The 17985-nt window shown below is 38.2% G+C and overlaps 1 protein-coding gene across 4 annotated transcripts in view; it reads right to left on the minus strand.

Moving 5' to 3' along the window:
* The window catches only part of LOC101845899 (AP-1 complex subunit gamma-1), a 30609-nt gene extending 13046 nt beyond the window's left edge, over positions 1 to 17563 (minus strand). The window contains exons 1-10 of one of the 4 annotated variants that reach the window (XM_005091201.3): positions 17428 to 17563; positions 10836 to 10907; positions 10097 to 10306; positions 8585 to 8709; positions 7665 to 7806; positions 7005 to 7101; positions 5509 to 5606; positions 3395 to 3490; positions 2429 to 2509; positions 923 to 1021 (exon numbers count right to left, since the gene is read on the minus strand). In XM_005091201.3, the coding sequence (XP_005091258.1) occupies positions 923 to 1021; positions 2429 to 2509; positions 3395 to 3490; positions 5509 to 5606; positions 7005 to 7101; positions 7665 to 7806; positions 8585 to 8709; positions 10097 to 10306; positions 10836 to 10850 (963 nt within the window). In that variant the 5' untranslated portion in view covers positions 10851 to 10907; positions 17428 to 17563. The other 3 variants (XM_005091202.3, XM_005091200.3, XM_035973312.1) reach the window with 3 other exon arrangements.
* Between the last annotated feature and the right edge of the window lie 422 nt (positions 17564 to 17985).

The following is a 17985-nucleotide window of genomic DNA, read 5'->3' on the forward strand; positions in this document are numbered from 1 at the left end:
ATAAAATACCCTGTTTAAATATATCCAGATCTAGATTTCTACGTAAAAACGATTGAATCGCACAATGCTGTTTAACTTTGTTCACTTCATATTACTATCGCCGTTGCCATTGTGACTTGCGAAATCCTAATGCAATAACCTTTTGTTTTGTTTTCATTTTCAACATCACCCTTGACCTCTGGCCTTTGATAAGGGCCTAGTCACATAAAATATTTGACATTGTCATTAACGAAAAACGAACCACAGCCTATTGACCGCCTGACACAATCGCGACCCGCTGAACTCCCCATAAACCCAGCGGCACGGTCGAAGGCAGCATGCGTGATGCTACGCGAGCCTATTAGGCCAGAGCTTTCCTGAAGAGAGCTAAAGTAGGTCATCGTTCGATTGCACTCATTAGCAGCATTTACACAATTAACTGGGTTCGAAGTTGTGCTCCCCAGCTACCCGACGTAAAAAAATGTTTTCGTTTTTTTTTTAAAGGAGGAAGTGTTCCGTAACATATTTCAGCTTTCCGTAACCGACATTATTTTTCCGTAATAGTAACATAACAGTAGGCGAGTCTACACAACTAATTCTACAAAACTACACTTGTAAATAGAAAGGCAATGAACTAATGTGTCCAAATGTAACTTAATTTAAAATACAAGAAACAATATAAAAATTTTGTATTGGATTCACAAACTTCACAGGGGGTACTCCAAGCAAAAGCATCACCTTCATCTCTTACAATTAGAAAATAAAATCAGTTCTTAAAACCAGCAGCTCTACAACATTCGGATGGACTCAGCTATCATACAGAACACAAAAAGACTCACAAAAGGATATCCATCATCACGGTGTTGTTTTTCTTATAATTTTTCAAATCATGATTCAAATACAAACATAAGGCACTAAGCGGGCAACAGTCTTCATCTCTCACCCGCAATCCTGCCTCTGACTGGATACCCATGATTGTGAGCACAATTTCATACAAAATAGCATGGCCGACATTCTTGCTGGTGTCTGTGTTGGTGGCCACCTGTTGAGAGAGATGTGTATGTTCATACATGTATAAGGCACTTAACACCCAAGAGGTTTGTCTATAACAAGATTAGTCCTTGAACAAATGAGACCCACAGCCTTGACTCCTTGGTTTAGCCTTTCTTGTGTCAATGGCTGATTCAATCAGATGAAATTTTTGTTCTGTGTCACGGCTGATTTAATCAGCTGTAATTTGAGTCGCTATTTGGGTTAGTTTATCCAGTCTTTTATATTCCTAAGCACTTCAACTCCTTCACAAATGAACTCTACTTCCTATTTACATTGTACGATCTGAAAAGGTAAAGATTACAGCCTTTACTTGCTTGGTTTCCCCATCTCAAGGATTTTCCAAAAGAATATGTTGAAATCATTTCATCGCATAATTTCTCCTGAAACAACAGTTTATTTGTTAGCAACACTTGGAAGGCATGGCTGAAAGGCTAAGAGCTGGATTGACAAAGAAACAAATACATAACATTTTATCTTGTCTGCAGTGAGCAACAGGATGACCAAATAGAAATACAAAGCAACTAGAAAATCTATACCCAGCAGCACAAAAATTCCTTTTTACTCTTAAAAAACACTAAAGATTGTAAATTCTTTTTTTGCTATAATATGTATTTAGAAATAAATGGGACTGCTAATGCCCAGCATAAAGTTGTTTCTGAATTTCCTTATATAATCTAGGCAATATTCTCACACGTTAGTTACACAGAAAGCATAAATTAAGATTACTCGTAAGCCGAATGAACATGAGGACAGACTGTGTGATACCTATATAACAGTACACTGTCCAGCACCATTTGGTTACTTATACTTATACATCTGGACAAGGAGGAAAGCAGACTGGAGTCTGTTATGTGTAGGATTCAGTTCCATAATTTCTTCAAAGAGCAATTAAAAAACACAGTTTTAGTTAGTTTTAGTAGAGGTTTTACGGCGCTGGCCACTGCATAAGGTCATATGAGCGCCAAGGGGTGGATGTCAACAGAGAAGTCCTTACAGGGAATCAGACTTACTCTACTCACCTCTCTAGCTTCAAGAGCACAAAGTCTGCTTTGACTATCAAGGCACCCCGGAAATAGTGGGTCACAAGAGTGTGACAAACATACAAAAGAAGTAGAAGAAAAATGACAATAGTGAGGACTAGGAAAGAAAAAGCAGGAATTCCCTGTTGTAGATCAGGCATAGTTATGAGCGTGACATTGATGAATCAGCCTATTTACAATTCTACTGTGCATGAACAAAAAATGTCCCCCCTTTGGGAATGGCCTAAAGACACTTCAGTCAGTTGCACCGCCCCAGGGGATAAAAACACAGAGACATCAGCTTACTAAATATTTCTAATAATTGCACTAAGGAAAAAGTCTAGCATGCTCATCTGCGTTGTGAAAAAGTCACATACCTGGGCCAGGATATCGTTCATAGTTTCACTTGCTTCAGCATCATTTCTACCCAAAATTCTCAACAGTCTGAGAATTTTCACCTGAAGCAAAAAGCAATGTAGAAAGCATTAAAATTCATCTTAGAGTCATTGAAATTTAGGTAAGAAAAGTCACAACCGACCTCAGTCAAAAGACAACCCAAGTGTCTGGTCTTATTACAATTAAAAAACAAACCCAGGGACATAAATACAGTACAAGAGTACTGTACCATACATATCATGGGTCATATTTCGCATGTGCTTATTCAAGCTGAAAATGGGAAACCCGAGGAAGCTCTACAGACACATTATTTCCCAAATCAAATTCTAACTTGGCTAAAACTAAGCACAAATATGTACAACTGTTTAAATTTTCAAAATAGCATTGCGCTCTCGTGCTCCAAGTGTACAGTGTCTATGAGCGCATGGAAGAGGTTCCTAATTATTAGAATGCATGGACATATTATAAGGGGGAAAATATGTAATACAGTTAAAATTGCCCAAGAGTTGCAAAATGTCAAGGAGTAAAATGGTTGTCTTAGGCAGGTGGACATTTTTTACAGTGTCATTTGCAATGTGGAAAGAAAAAAACACAAAACACAAAACACAAGAAGGAAGAGAGATGTGGTAATAGGTTAATTGTCCCTTAGAGCAGGTTCCATTGTATAGCATTCCTGCTTTGCAGACTTTCTGGAGGTTCTGGACTATAAGCCCCCCTCCTTCTTTACTCCAAGCACTTATCCAAATGCTCTTCCTTCAATATTGACCAGTTTGTATTTAAAGAAGAATTTAGCAACTCATCTCTTCCATCTTCGAGTTTAAAAATTGCTCTTTTGTCAGTCATCTGCAAAATGGGGTCATTGAAATATTAACTTGCTGTATAAATTTTAAACCAAAACAAAACTGTAAAGATCTATGCAATCACGCCCTTCCACATGTTGGGTGTACCTGAAGGAAAGGGTCGCTGACACCAGACACATCATGCTCCGGGGAATAGCCAGCCATGATCAGATGCTTCAGGATCCTCACCAGCTGCGGTACCAACTGGAAAGCAACAAGAGACCAGGGCAAACTTTCAGATTACATTGCTGGCAGAAACTTGTGGCGGCAGGACAATGACAGGGAATGGACATCTGCTTTATGACCCTCAAAAGTCACAAGAGTCATTTCCTACAATTATTGACGCCTACCTATATTAGTTTTGTAAAGAATCTATTATCAATAAAGAGCAGCTTCCCATAGCAAAGTTTTAACTCTTTTAAACAACAAGAATTTTAAAAAATGATTACAAATAGCCTCAAAGGAATCTCTAAAAGTTACACTTACTAATTCTATAACAAATTTCTTGAATTTTCAAACAATAGATCATTTGAAGTAATTATTGTACACTCTAATTTTCTATTTTTTCTTGTTAAAGATGCAGTGGGCATAAGAAATAATTGAAAGTAAAATGTCTATCTATTAGTGCTTATGAAATGATATTTTAATCTAAAGAGCTCTTGAAGCTTTAAAAACAAATTCTCTGTAGCTGTTTCACTGAATCAAAAGAAAAAGAAAAATTATAAGTAGATCGAAAAAAGCACACAAAATTATCACTCCCAACAGGTGCATTAGTAAACAAAATAATCAAATTCAATTTTACGTAAGGTGCAAATACAATCCTTGATACCAAACCGTTATAATAAAAGGAAAATGGTTAGGTGAGAAATATTTTCTTAAAATAAATTCAGCGGCAAATAAGGCAGTATAGATGTGGACATGTCACTATTTTTAAAAAACTCACCGTGTTCATGCATTTCATCAAAAACAGATTAATAGTATTCAGCATCTAACAGTCTTCTACCTACATCTTCCTTCTACTTTACACTTTCCATGTACAAATTTTACTCTAAGCATTATCCCCCCCCAAAAAAGAAAGAAAGAAAGAAAAGGAAAAATTTGGCCACAACATCATATGGCAGAGAAAAAAATTAAAAAACAAAACCAGAAAAAAAAAAAAAGCATTTGTAAGCACATCAGGATCCTTACATTCTCTACTTGCAGTCAGACCAGACTTTAAAGCGCATGCAACCACAATATTAGGTAACTCCATTAGGAGACTTCATGTTATTCAGTTTAGTGCCTAAACCCACAACAAATTTGTGATCTTCTGGCTGATAAAGTCAGGCTTTATTTAACACACAAAAAAGCTGCACACATCCTGTGATACAAGATAAAAAGACTACTCACTCAAACTATTTCCGACTTCAATGAAACTGAATTTCAATTTTACTACATCTAATAGATAATAATTTTGTGTCTCTCAATTCATCTAGGAATGAAGTTATAGGTATTCCACTAGCTAATTCAAGAAAAATTCATTTTTTTAAAAAGAAAGAAATAAAAGGAGAAAAGTCACTGTGTCCGAAGACAAAATAATGAGAAAAAAGAGAATGAAGTTGCACCTCTGAACCTCTTAGAATATGCTCAGTAATGTTTTAAAAAACGATGGGGAAAATTTTGACCAAATAAAAACACCAAAAAAAGTGTGGAAATCCAATGTATAAATTCCCTATAAATACACAGAACACTTGTAAAAGCACTTCTACATGATTAAAAAATAATTGGTAAAACTTACTTGTAAGCAGAATTTTATGGGGCAAAGCTAGCATCATTTCACACACATTTTTGATCAGAATGAGACAGTACTTTGGGTAGTATCCAATCAATTGCACAGAATACCGAATTCCACAAAAGTGGTGAACTGGCTGGAAAAATGGCTTACACTACAGGAACCACGGGAGATAACTAAAATCTTTTAAAAGATTGTCACAGCACTTTGCTAGATAAGCAGGCACAGGTGAGGCAGGTTGCCTAACGGAAGCAAAGGGTCAGGACACAACTGGCCTTGTAAACACAATTTTTTTAAAGGTATGTACAGCTATGGATTTCACAGAAATACTATGAAAACAAGAAAGTGTACAGTGAAGTTGTCAGAAGAAACAATTTTGGGATTTAAAAAAAGAAGCACAAAGCTGACTACAAAATCAAAATTGAAAACAGGAGTTGTCAGATTTCTTTACGTTTGCCGTCTGTGCGCTGACCTTTCTGAAGTGATGCAATGTATCAGGGCTCTTCTCACTCATCTCTGTGATAAGGCACACAGCCGTCAGCAACACGCCTATATAGGGGAACAAAATATAGCAGGGCGCAGTGAATATCAAACAGCTGTTGTAAAATCGACAGTTGAAAACGGTTCCCTCACAGAAAGAATAATAGTAGTCTATGATGAATTTGCTAGGCACTTTGTCTTCAAAGCAAAGGATGCGGGCAAAATAAAATATATAGATATTTTATCGAACATAACTGTCTTTCTGATGGGATGTACCCAACACAGCCAAGTTGAATCTAACAGGCAGAGTTAACCCAGTCCCCCTCTTAAATGAGCTAAATTGTATCACTTTTTAAAAAAGGGAGTATTAGTGCAATATTTATTTCTTTTCAGTCATAATTTTGTTACTTTCTCTTAACCTTTCCACTTGTATTCTTATACTGAAATGTAATTAAAAACATTAAAAAAAAAAAAAATGAACCAACCAGGCCAGAACTTTATCCAAGACGGAATCTCCCTGCTCCACCCTTGATAAATCCCTCAATAATACATTTGTATTAAACCTTCACAACCTGTAAATGGACAAAGAAATTCTTCCCATCCGGAGGGTCTTAACCTGTCGTAAACGGAAAATCCCCTTATTTGAAACAAAACTCCAAACTAAGTTTAGTTTCATCATGTCCAACTTTTAAGCCACACCAATAGGCAAGGAAGGGAACCTTGAGCAGTGCAGATAGTCGGGGCGGTGTGAGTGCGAAATCTGAGGAGTGAAATTTCACCACTGCCTGTCACTCTGCTCATACCACCGTCCGGAGAAGAAAAGTTCCTCGAATCATTACATGCTCATTTAGTCATGGTTTTCTTCCTTATAACAGCATGTTACAAATGATTAAAAGACTTGTGACTTACTTTATTTGGAACTGATTTCATGGGCTACAATTAGCAAGGCAAACAGCGAAGGTGTGGAATGGGTTGAATGTGCTTATCACATCGATGCGTCGGGGAAAGGACAGAAGCAATGAAGATGTTCAACCGTTTTGTTTTTAACAATTAGCATGGCAAACAGTGAAAGTGTGGAATGGGTTGATTGTGCCTATCACATCGATGGGCCGGGAAAAGGGCAGAAACAATGAAGATGTTCAACCATTTCTGTTTTTAACTGACCAAACATTATTCTTAATACAGCGCAAGCACTGTTTGGAATAGATTAGAGTACAACTGACTCATATGGAGGGCCCTCTCCTGCCTCTACACCCCCTCAAGATGGTAAATATCTAAGACAGAATCCTTTTCTGGCTCCATTGCGATTCCGTCTTCGACCGGTTCGACTGCACATAATTGTAAACCACTTTTCAAAAGTATTCCAATACATGCAAAGCAAAAATACTATTTTTGAGGAAGTAATGTCTTCATTTTTCATCACAACAAAGTGAAACATTCCAGCAGTTACAACAGTGAAAATCTTACCATGGTTTTTCTCATTGAGAAGAGATCTGGTTGCTGGTATGTACATCTCCATCAAGTCTGGGACTTTGCGAATGATGCCAAATGCACACAAGATGGCCTGGAAAACAACAAAGGATTAAAAGTGTTTTATCTTCTGATATGAATAAAATTATGGAGTTACTGAGAATCTGTCGATCTATCCACCCTCCTAAAGTGACAAATCTAGTTGAGATTTAAAAATATGTAATACAAAATAAAAGTGTGACCACAACAGTCAATTACATTGCTCACAAGATTGTATCCATCCCTTTGTTCCTGAACCCCCCAACCCATAAAAAATCTTAGAAAAGCAATGCTACTCGTCAGATTATAACACAGAAATGGAGTGCAAAAACAAGCTGGATGACGTCTAAATAACCCCCCCCAAAAAAAAAAACCCATTTAAAAAGCAAAAGAGCAGAGACTTCAAATCAACACCAAGAAAAACACACAAAAATATGAGTAAAAGATTTTCCTTGAGATACCCGAGCACTAGAAGGAGTTGGGCAGTGAGTCAGAATCATACCTTAGTGCAAGGAATATATTCAAGAAATAGAAACAGCAGACAACAACAACCTCCCCCCCCCCTCCAACATTAGGAACACAAGTACTTCAGTCAAAATCAAGTGTGAACCTTCTCACCTTCTTCTTGATGTAAGCGTTGGAGGACTTGATCATTTTCTCCACCTCACCCGCAAGATCACGGCTCATCTCAGTGGAGCAGATGGCACCCAGGGTGCACAGGGCCAGACTCTGAATGTATTGCGTCGTATGACCAAGGTCACTGTAAACAACATAGACAGGTAGGTCAGCATGCAGGACTGAGAAATTACAACCTGAATAATCAAAGCCAACGACCAGCAGGATCGCCAATTGCAACAATCTGATCATAGCTTTGACTGAATGTGAATAAAACCCTACATTATTTACAATTGCAACATAGAAAGCAAGTGGATGACACTTATTGGAGTAAATTAGCATATGACTTTAAGGAAATGAGCAAAAAGATTATGACGATAGAAACAAAGAACAAAAATAAGCAGTTCCTTTACAGAATGATGCAATGCATTTATTTAAGATCTTTAAACAAACTACTTGCTAGACATTAACAGAAAAACATACTGACCAGTCAAAATGTGGCAAATGATTTCTAACTATGACAACTGTGCTGTCCATTTCATCATAATAATTTCCATGAACAGAATAATATATGGTTAACTTTCTATACATGACAAAATTATATCAACTTCAGACAATAGAATAATCTGAAGGCACTGTTTTAAAGTGAAATGCAATGCCTCAATGTTTATCTCCAACATAGTTTTAGTAAGAGTTTTACGGCACTTGCAACACAATAAGGTCATATAAGCGCTGAAGATTAGAGGTGTTACAAGAGAGTAACAAACACAAAAAAGAAGGAGGGGAGATAAAGACAATAGATGTTTGATGTGAAAGAAGAAGCAAACCACACCAGAGCACCCGCCAACCACCCAATATCTCCGACATAGCATGTAAAAAAAACCTTCAAAAGTTTCATATGTAAAAACCAAAAACTAACATACTTTTTCAGAGAGTTTGTGATGAGGAGATGAACGTCTTGTCTTTCATCCAGAAGAAGCATAGCTCCCAAGTAACCAATTCTCTTGTCTGTGAACCTCGGTGAAGCAATCAACTTCATACACTCAAGCTGCGGACAAAAGATTACACAAATTATATTAATGAGCGTCTGTAAAAAAAAAGTAACAAATCCACGGATATTTATAACATAAAAAGGAAACAGTCAACAAAAATGCAATCTGAAATGTTCACTGAAAATAGTCACAAAAGAATCGCATTGTGGTAAAATCCCTTTTACATTCTTCAACACTAACAAACAAAAATAGGTGCATAGTAGGTCATCGGATGGCATTCTCTCAGCAAGTCTGTGTCCAGAGTAGAAGCCAAAGTTAGAATAAAGCTGGTTCTTGATTTCAGATGAGCACAGATATCTTGTATATGCCGTGGATTGACAAATGAGCTCGACCAATTCATAATTCAAGTAAACCAAGATAATGAAAAATAAGACAGATATCAAGTAACATCAAGGGAAGTAACTGTGACTGTATGAAGGCTGGTTTCTATTGTCAAACAAGTCAATTCTTTCCTCTCTGCCATTATGAAAAGTACCACATATCGATCTAAGGATAGAAGGATGGATACTATGGGTGCTTTGTTCAGTGTCAAAGTACAAGGCAGGAAAACAGTGATACTGAGCGTTTCGACTGCAGTAACATTGTACTTAATTCAGATCACAAACATGGCAATAAACTTCCAACACTGGCCACAGCCAGAACATGCCATCTCCCCCTCTGTGTAATCCCTTCCAAATCCATTCCTTCGCTTTCAAACAACCATGCTCATACATGCACACAAACATAATTGTGCTGTATGGGGTATGAATATTGTTTGTCTGTATGTGTTTTTGTTTGTTTTTGTAAAGTGTTTTACGGCGCTCGCAACTGCATAAGGTCATATGAGCGCGCGGGATACACGTAATATTTTCAGTTGGTAGGAAATTTGGAATTTTGCGCGGGTGACGGCCGAAGCCTACTCTTATCAATTTTAGACCACCAAGGGATCTTTAACGTGCGCAACTTGCATACGGGCCCTCCGAGATTTTTCGCCCTTGTCCGAGAAGGCTAGGTGTAGATCTTTCCTACCAGAAGATCAGAGATGTGGCAGAAAGACAGCAGTAAGTAGGAGCCATTGAGTAGCAGTAGAAAGGCTGCAGAAAGAGTCAGGAGCCCAGAGGAGGGGGCAAAGGAGGTGAGGGGGTGGGGGCAGAAAGTGGAAATGAAAGCAGACAACAGGACATTGCTAGAGAGCAGGAAAGAAGGTGAAAGGAGGCAATTTTAGAGAAGAAAATTTTTCGGTCGCTACCCGGATTCGAACCCGGGACCTTTGAATGAGAGGCCAACACCTTAACCTCTAGGCCACGAGAGCCCCCTCTGTATGTATGTGTGTGTGATTGTTAAATTTTACTGTAAATGTAGAGCTTTTAACCCATTCACAACACACTAGAAAATGTTTCTCACCTGGCCAAAATGAGCTGGATAGCCTAACATATGAATGTAAAGCAGCTTGGCAACATTTCGACATCTGTATGTGTTGTCTTGGTCTCGAAAAGAGTCCCTGATTGTGGCACACTCACGGTTCACCACAGCTCTTTCGTCAGCTGCTGTACGAGAGGAGCGGATCTCTCGTATTAAATCTCGAAGCCGCTTTGGAGCCGGCATACTCACCGCCTGAAACAGAAAAATTAATTACAAAATGAGCAATCTTTCCTGTATTCATTAACCATTTTAGTATCGATTCATCCTTCAGCTAGCCAGGGGCTGTATTATCTTACCCCTTTCATTAGCACTGCACAGAGGGCAGCAAGTTGATTAACAAACAACATTGTACTTATGGAGCAATTTATTGGCAATGGGTATATACAGTGTGAACAACTTCGTACAACACAGTAATATAACTTTTGTCTTAGAAAATGTTCCATTGAATTGGAATTGCATTTTTGGGTGGCTCAAGCAAAATGATATAATGGTAAAGCTGAAAACAAAAGCATGACAGACGTTTCCAAAATAAAGTCAGGCATAGCAATAATCAATGTGAATATCATGTTTTGATGATAAGTAATAACTAAATAAATGGATTGCAAAAGAAATTTCAAAGTAGCAGATGATATTTAAAATGCACGGCAGGAAAAGTCGCGTTTCTCTACATTACTTCAGACTTCAGAATCCCAAATTCCTTGTCAAACAAAATCAAACTTACCTTTAAAACATTCATGATGTGGCAGGGGTGCGTTGCATTAAATCAACAGATAGTATGTGTGTACGTCAAATCCTGTTTTCCAGTGAGAGAAATAACAACAACAAATATATTGCACCAAAAAAAATTTTAAAAATTGTAATAAGCTGAACTATCAATGACAATTTTTTTAAAACAATTGTTACTTTTCCCTAGTTCAGAACATTTTTTCAGGACAGAGTTAGGTTACATCTCAATCAGGGCAGGCCAATAGATATATAGAAGAGAAGAAAAGGACACTTTGGACATAAGGAAAGACCAAGGAGAGCAAACACTTCTACGTCTACAATTGCTTCCAAAGATTCAAATCAATAAGAGTACATGCATGTATACACATACGACTGCTGACAATTATAATCGTCTCCTGGTAGTGCTCACTTCATAGAAAGAGCTTTAAAACAAACATGTGTCAGACTTTCTATGTATCTAATCTAGTCTTCAAACTTAAGTCTTGCTAAAAAGAAGTTAATTATTTGTTTGTTTGTTTGGGGGTATGCATGTCAGAAGCAAAATCATCCAAGTTTTAGGAGGATAGATTTTTTCCCTGAAAGTATAGAGCTGGCTATGAAAGGAGGGCAACCAGGAGAAGATTATAATCGTCAGCAGTTTATGTAGGTTATTTTCGGGCACCCAATCACATGCAACCTGGCAATCACGATGAATCTTTCACACACCAGCAAGTTGTTTCTGACCCAGCTTCCAGCTCTAGTATTTTATCGCTAGACAGGAGGTAATTTTTAAGTCCATTCATAAAATGTACTACATGTAAGAATTTGAAATTTTACAGCAATAAAGAAGACGTGGGAAAAAAAGGTACTACACACAAAAATTTGAAATTTTACAGTATTAAAGAAGACATGTGAGCACCTGCCCAGTCGAAACAGCATCTCCTCTTAGTTTTTGAAAAACAGAAGAAAATTGCGCAACACAACAATCTCTCTGGATCTGGAAATCTGTCGATATTGTATGCATATATGTGGTTATTTCTGTCTTTTTTTCTGATTGCTTGCCAAGTTTCATTCATTTTTATCAACGGGTATTCCAATAACTATACAGAGAAAAGAACTACTTCTGATCCCAAACTGCCCAAAAATTACTCCCAGGGCCAACGCACAGTGAGCTATTGGAATTGCTACAAAGTACAAATCGTACCAAGAAATGTTAAAAACTTTTGAAATCACCACTGACTGATGAAGAACCACACTGTGACTGTTACCTTTTCAGCAACAATTCAATATTTCATAGTGTTCTTACATAATCAGGTCCAGGTTGATAAACTTGTAGAATGGCATCCAACCCACTTCCCCTTGACTTGGATCAACTTATACCAGAAAACTCTGCCACTGGAACGATCAGGGTTCTCACTCAGCAAGAGGGAACCTTGAACATATATTGACAATGTACTTCTTAATTTAGACACTTTTATTCATTTAATTATTTTATGAATAATATAAGATGGCGTATCCCCTTCCTTGTCACATATTTCCAAAGTCTGTGGTATAAACACCAGTCTGAGAGCAGCATTACAGACAGGGTACTACTAATACTATAATACAATAGTAATGGCCATTACAATGACCCATTGAAAAAAGGGGTGTATACAAAAAAAACCCTTTGGCTTATAACGTACTCTCAACAGCAATGTTCACTTTCAGAAGTCATGGGGTCCCATTAAGCATTTTTACGCTTTACAAGCTATGTCTAGAATGTACTTGAGTAAAACGTATTTGCACTACACTATTCACTTTTCAAAGGATTTAGAGTGACCAAAAGTCTATATAATTTATGATAAGGTCTAAGTTTGTACTTCGTAAGAAAAAAGAAAGATGACAAAAAGTGATGGTTTTACTGTTCTCTGGAATACGACATAATCAGCTGCAGTGTAGAGAGGGCAAGTTTTTTCTAGAGTAGTTTTGCTGTCAAGGTGAACCCTTGCATCCCCCCCCCCCCCCAATCAAACAAACATATGTGCACACCCATGCCATAATCCTTTGCTTTCCTACCCACAAGTCTGTTTGGCAAAAATAGAAACCCATTAATGCAAGAAGGTCATCATTCCAATAATTATAATTGATCAGCATCATAAACACCATTAAATGATCTCCATCCCCATCACATTTATAAATTCCTCTGTCATGGATTAACTCACTTGATCCTGAGCTATTTTTCACCCAAGAACCATTGCAGCCTGACATTTTTGGGGTATAGAGAAACGTTTAAAACAACAAAAAGACGGTGGTCAAAGCTATCAACAATTTTTTTTTTTAATGCAACAAGAGAAAGAAAGAAATGCTCTCAAAGAAAAGAAAACTGCACTTAATTTGTCCAAATAGTTGTTATTTTATAATCAATATTTTGAAATGGCAATTTCAGAGGGTTACGCAATTTTTTTAACGCTCAACTATTGCAATGCAGGGGTGACTGACTTGGTCCGTTACAGCTCAAAAAGTACCGAACATAACTTCACCAAATTTTTAATGAAACAAAACAAGTCGGTTAACTATTGGCGTGACACTTCTCGTAGCTGGTAACCGAAAAACACAGGAGATATCGAAAATTTGCGGGTGAATTATTGGACCGGGTCCTAGCGTAGGTGACCTAACTTTCTCAACCTCGGTCTGCTCTATTTCCGGACCAATCTGAATGAAACTCGGCAACCAATCAGAAAATAGGGCAAACTAATGAATATGTGGACGTTGAAGTTCGTACACATAAATTAACGTATACTTTTGGTGTCAGGAACACTTTCGTATCGGGTGTACCGAAAACTATAAGGGGTAACAATATAGTGTAAAGCGCATAGAGCCTGCTGCTGAGCGGGGATATGCGCTATACAAATGCTATCTATTATTATTATTATTATTAGTGTGCTCAAATTTGAACGTTCTGTGTCCAGTAGTTGTTTAGACCCGATCATAAATGCACGACTATCCCCCTATCTAAAGCGGCTTCGCGCGGAGAACGGACATTTTCCCCATCACTCTCACGGCAAATCTATGTGACCTACAAATCCCCGCATGACTATTCCGAGCCCGTTCATTGGTCACTTGAAATAGGGCAATGGCGGGCGCGCGCATCCAGTTGTTTTTCTCTCTGTTCCCCTGAAACATCGAAATGGGGGCATTCTCCCCTCGGGGTGTTCGCGTCTCAACAGGGAAAAATAATTATTAATTGTACTGCATGCTACATTGAATTAACTTATCTTTTAAGGTTGGCATGGTCTAAAGTCATCAAAGAAAGCTTTGCCATTATTTAGTCACGCTGCCAACATATTATTCTTAAAAAGATCCCATGTTGTGATACAATGCTATAAAAAAATAAGGACTCATCCCGACACCCCTTTTTCGCAAAATCGTAATACTCACAAAAAATTAAGCACTTAATTGTAATTACAACAAAATAACTACGAAATGGTTAGTAAATCTGACAGCAGAAATGATTTCTCCCCTCCAAAACACATCGGGTAGCCCTGTTTCTACCTGACACTCCAATTAATTACTGAGAGGTCGATTATCTTACAGAATCTGCTACAGCATGGTCCACTGTTTAGGAGTATTTTCCTATGGCCACCTCGATTCTCACCCCGGGTGAGAATAGCGCAGGCGAGTCTTTTCGCTATTCTCACCCGGTGTGCGTTCACCGTTATAGCCTAGATCTAGGCAAACCAATTTAACGTTCACCCTGAACCACAGAATTCTACACTGTGATAACAGAAAAATTGTTGGCTAGAATTCTGTGCCGTGAGCTTGTACGTTCCATCACTACTGTTAGCCTTAAAGCGTACAATTTTGTCAGTGGGCAGTGGAAAGAGAGACAGAGAAAGAGAGAGAGAATAGGAGTAGTGGGAGAACTTCCGGGCAACTTTAATTGTGTTTTAACATCATTTTTTAACTTTGTTTTGGTCAATTTGATCGTCCACACCGATAGACAGTATTCAGAAAGAGACAGAGAGAGAGAGAGAGGGGAGGAGTAGATCTTGCGAGAACTTCTGGGCAAAACAAAATGGCGACCCGCGTAGTTTGGCTCGATTCGAACAGTAAAATAGCCATCTACATCTTTGAAGACGATCAAATTAGCTTACTTTTGTGCTATAACGTAATTTTTTCTTGGCTTTTATCAATTTGATCATCCACACCGATAGACACAGTATTCCAAAATGAGGAAAAGCAGGTCTTGTTTCGCACCAGGTGAGAATAGCCTACGCTGGCAAGTCTCACCCGGCGGGGTGAGAGGTAGATCGTTTTTCTATTCTCACCCCGGATGAGAATAGCCACTTCCATAAAAAAGGGCCAAAAACAAGAAATTAAATTTTCATTGGCATTGCTATAGATCTAGATCTAGAGTAGGCCCGCATCACCGCGCTACTGTTTTGGTGCGCAACCCCCGGTCTCCTGCTTTGTTTTGGATAAGAACAGCGAAAACGAGGTCATTTTCTGTGAGCATGCGCAGAATGCAGCTTATTTCACTTTCGTTTTGGAGGTTCCTGTCAACACACGTGATTCTACGGTGTCGGAAAGTTTTGCCCCTTCATATTAATGGTTTTCGTAACCGGTATCGATCAATTTACTAAGCGCTTGAGTAGTCGATTATTTAGCACATCTAGCTAATCTAGCTCTAATGTATCGTAGAATGTATACTAGAATCGATAAATACTATCGCAGGCTGCTTCTTAATGCCCAGGAACGTGTTAGATAGGGTTGCGCACTGAAGCGGACCAAATTTGGGCAGTCCGTTTCGTGCGCAATATCGGCTTTTTTGCTATTTGGCATTGATAGTGTGGCTTCTAGGCCCTTTGTTTGTTTTACTTATTAAGTAAATTTCTCTATGACCAGCATTGTGCACTGAAACAGACTGTTTTCCTTCCATTTGGATGCATTATATTGCCATTGGAAGATGATAAGTTAATGTATTCATGTCAAAATTAATTAATATGGAAATATAATCTCCAAAATGTTCAATCCTTCTTTTCATGTCTTTTTCTTCTTCTTTTTTGCCCTTTTCCTTAAAGAATACTAGTCTAGGTATAGTCTAATTCTTGTTTTCTTCTTTCACTTCCTTGTGTCCACAGCACCTTTCTTTTTCAATTTCTTCTTTTCACGTCTTTTTCTTCTTCTTTTTTGTCCTTTTCCTTCTAAAATACTAGTCTAGGTATAGTCTTATTCTTGTTTTCTTCTTTCCCCTTCTTGTGTCCACAGCACCTTTCTTTTTATCCATTGTCAAAACACATACACAAGGTGTAAGGAAATCTCCTGTCAGGGGGCGCACAGCTCCCAAAAAGAACACGCCTAATTGACCTTGGCCTTCCATTATGGTCAGTACAGGAACTTCTTGCAAGGAAAAGAAGACAAAGCAAGGATAGAGAAAGATGAAAAGTGTCAGAAAAGAGCTAGATCTAGATCTAGAGCTGTAAACATGGCACTATTGCGCACCAAACAAGACGATATGTTGCACCAAACCAGAAACCTTGCGCACCAAACCAGACACACGTTACCAAACAAACACCACCACAACATATAGAAATTTTAAACTGCTGTTACAGTAATGCGCTACACCGTATAGAGAGGAAGTTTTTCTAACTTCTGGTGAAAAAATCATGAAGATCGACCTGTAACTTCCAGAGATATCCACAAAAGATCGCTTACTGTATATCGCACCACAGGATGTACTCTATATATTGTATGCCTATAGGGCCAAAAGCTGTTCCACACTCCAAGGTCTCAGCTAACCAGACTAACCACACTGTCATTGACTGACTAATGGTATTGTCAGTATTGAGGCCACTGGGTTGTAGGCCTAGTTCCAATGCATTTTCCAACCCAAATTCCTCTGCAGGGAGGGTAACGTATTGAATCAAAATATGTCAATCTATAAAAGAATTATCAAAAGTGGCTATCACTACAGTCTACAGTAATTTCAGTAACACCACTTCTGATCAGGTCACTCATTTTCCTCTAAAACTTGCTCAACTTTCAGTGTGAGTAACACTGTGGATGAGTAACTACAAGAAACATGATATGTTTGGTGAATGAACTAAAACCTTGTCACTCAGGTTTATAAAGAGACAGGAAGTGTCTCAATCACGCCTGCAATTCAGCAATGCAAATACACCTGAGCTGTAGTGTTGACTGTACCATGCCCAATTACTATTATTCAGAAGGCTGATGATGCTGGGAGACTGGTGTATTATTGTCAACGACCACTGACACTGTCTGCTGAGTCTGAAGGGGGTTGTGTACCGCTTGCTAGTATTTTTGTTTTCCTCCAAGCCTTCACTTTCAAACAGAGATAAAAGATAAAGTATGTGAGGGACAGTCAGTTTGGTACGCTGAAAATTTGCTTTTATAGGCATAACGTATCTAAATACCTTATACGATATGGTTTCTCAAAGAACGAACAGATTCCAGGTGACAGTACTCGGTTGCCCGGTTCCGTATCGGCCCTGCCTACAGGTCCTAAAAATGGCGTCTAACTCGTAAATACACTAATCATCCGCGACAATTATATAGTTCAATATACAACAGAGAGTAGCATATAGAATCAGTATAGATTTCGGCACCTCAAAAGAAATGTAGCCTTGGAATCATAAACTACTGTTTTATTCTATTTCCAATGGAAGTAACGTCTTTCTTTGAAAGATACGTGTCTGAGTCTGAGAAGAAAAATAGTCCGATGACAAGTTGGACGTGATGTCATTTCCTTCCATCATATGAAGGGAGGAGAACTCTCGGCTTCCACATATTCGGACCGGTTTTCAACTATTCAGACCAAAATTATATGATCCATTCAAGGGGAGTTTCCCAAAATTATCCCATTCCAAGATTATGAATGCGTCAGTTACTAGTACTAGATCTAGGCTTAGCCTCGTAATGACAACTCGTACTGACAACAGTTTATTTAAGTTTTCTTTAAGCCTGAAAACGGTATATAACTATCGATTTGAGAGTAGTTTAATTTAATAAAAGAAGTGACACACTTGCAATTGCAGCGAGGCCCCCTGAAGAGTGGAGATCGATGACATTCGAAACAATATCTTGTGCTTCTTTCGATTGGCCCGTAGGCCCTACATGAATTTAAAACGTTTACGCAAAAGTACTGCAAAGTATTTTGATAACCT

This window comes from Aplysia californica, unplaced genomic scaffold (genome assembly GCF_000002075.1).
Source record: "Aplysia californica isolate F4 #8 unplaced genomic scaffold, AplCal3.0 scaffold00027, whole genome shotgun sequence".
Taxonomy (NCBI): domain Eukaryota; kingdom Metazoa; phylum Mollusca; class Gastropoda; order Aplysiida; family Aplysiidae; genus Aplysia; species Aplysia californica.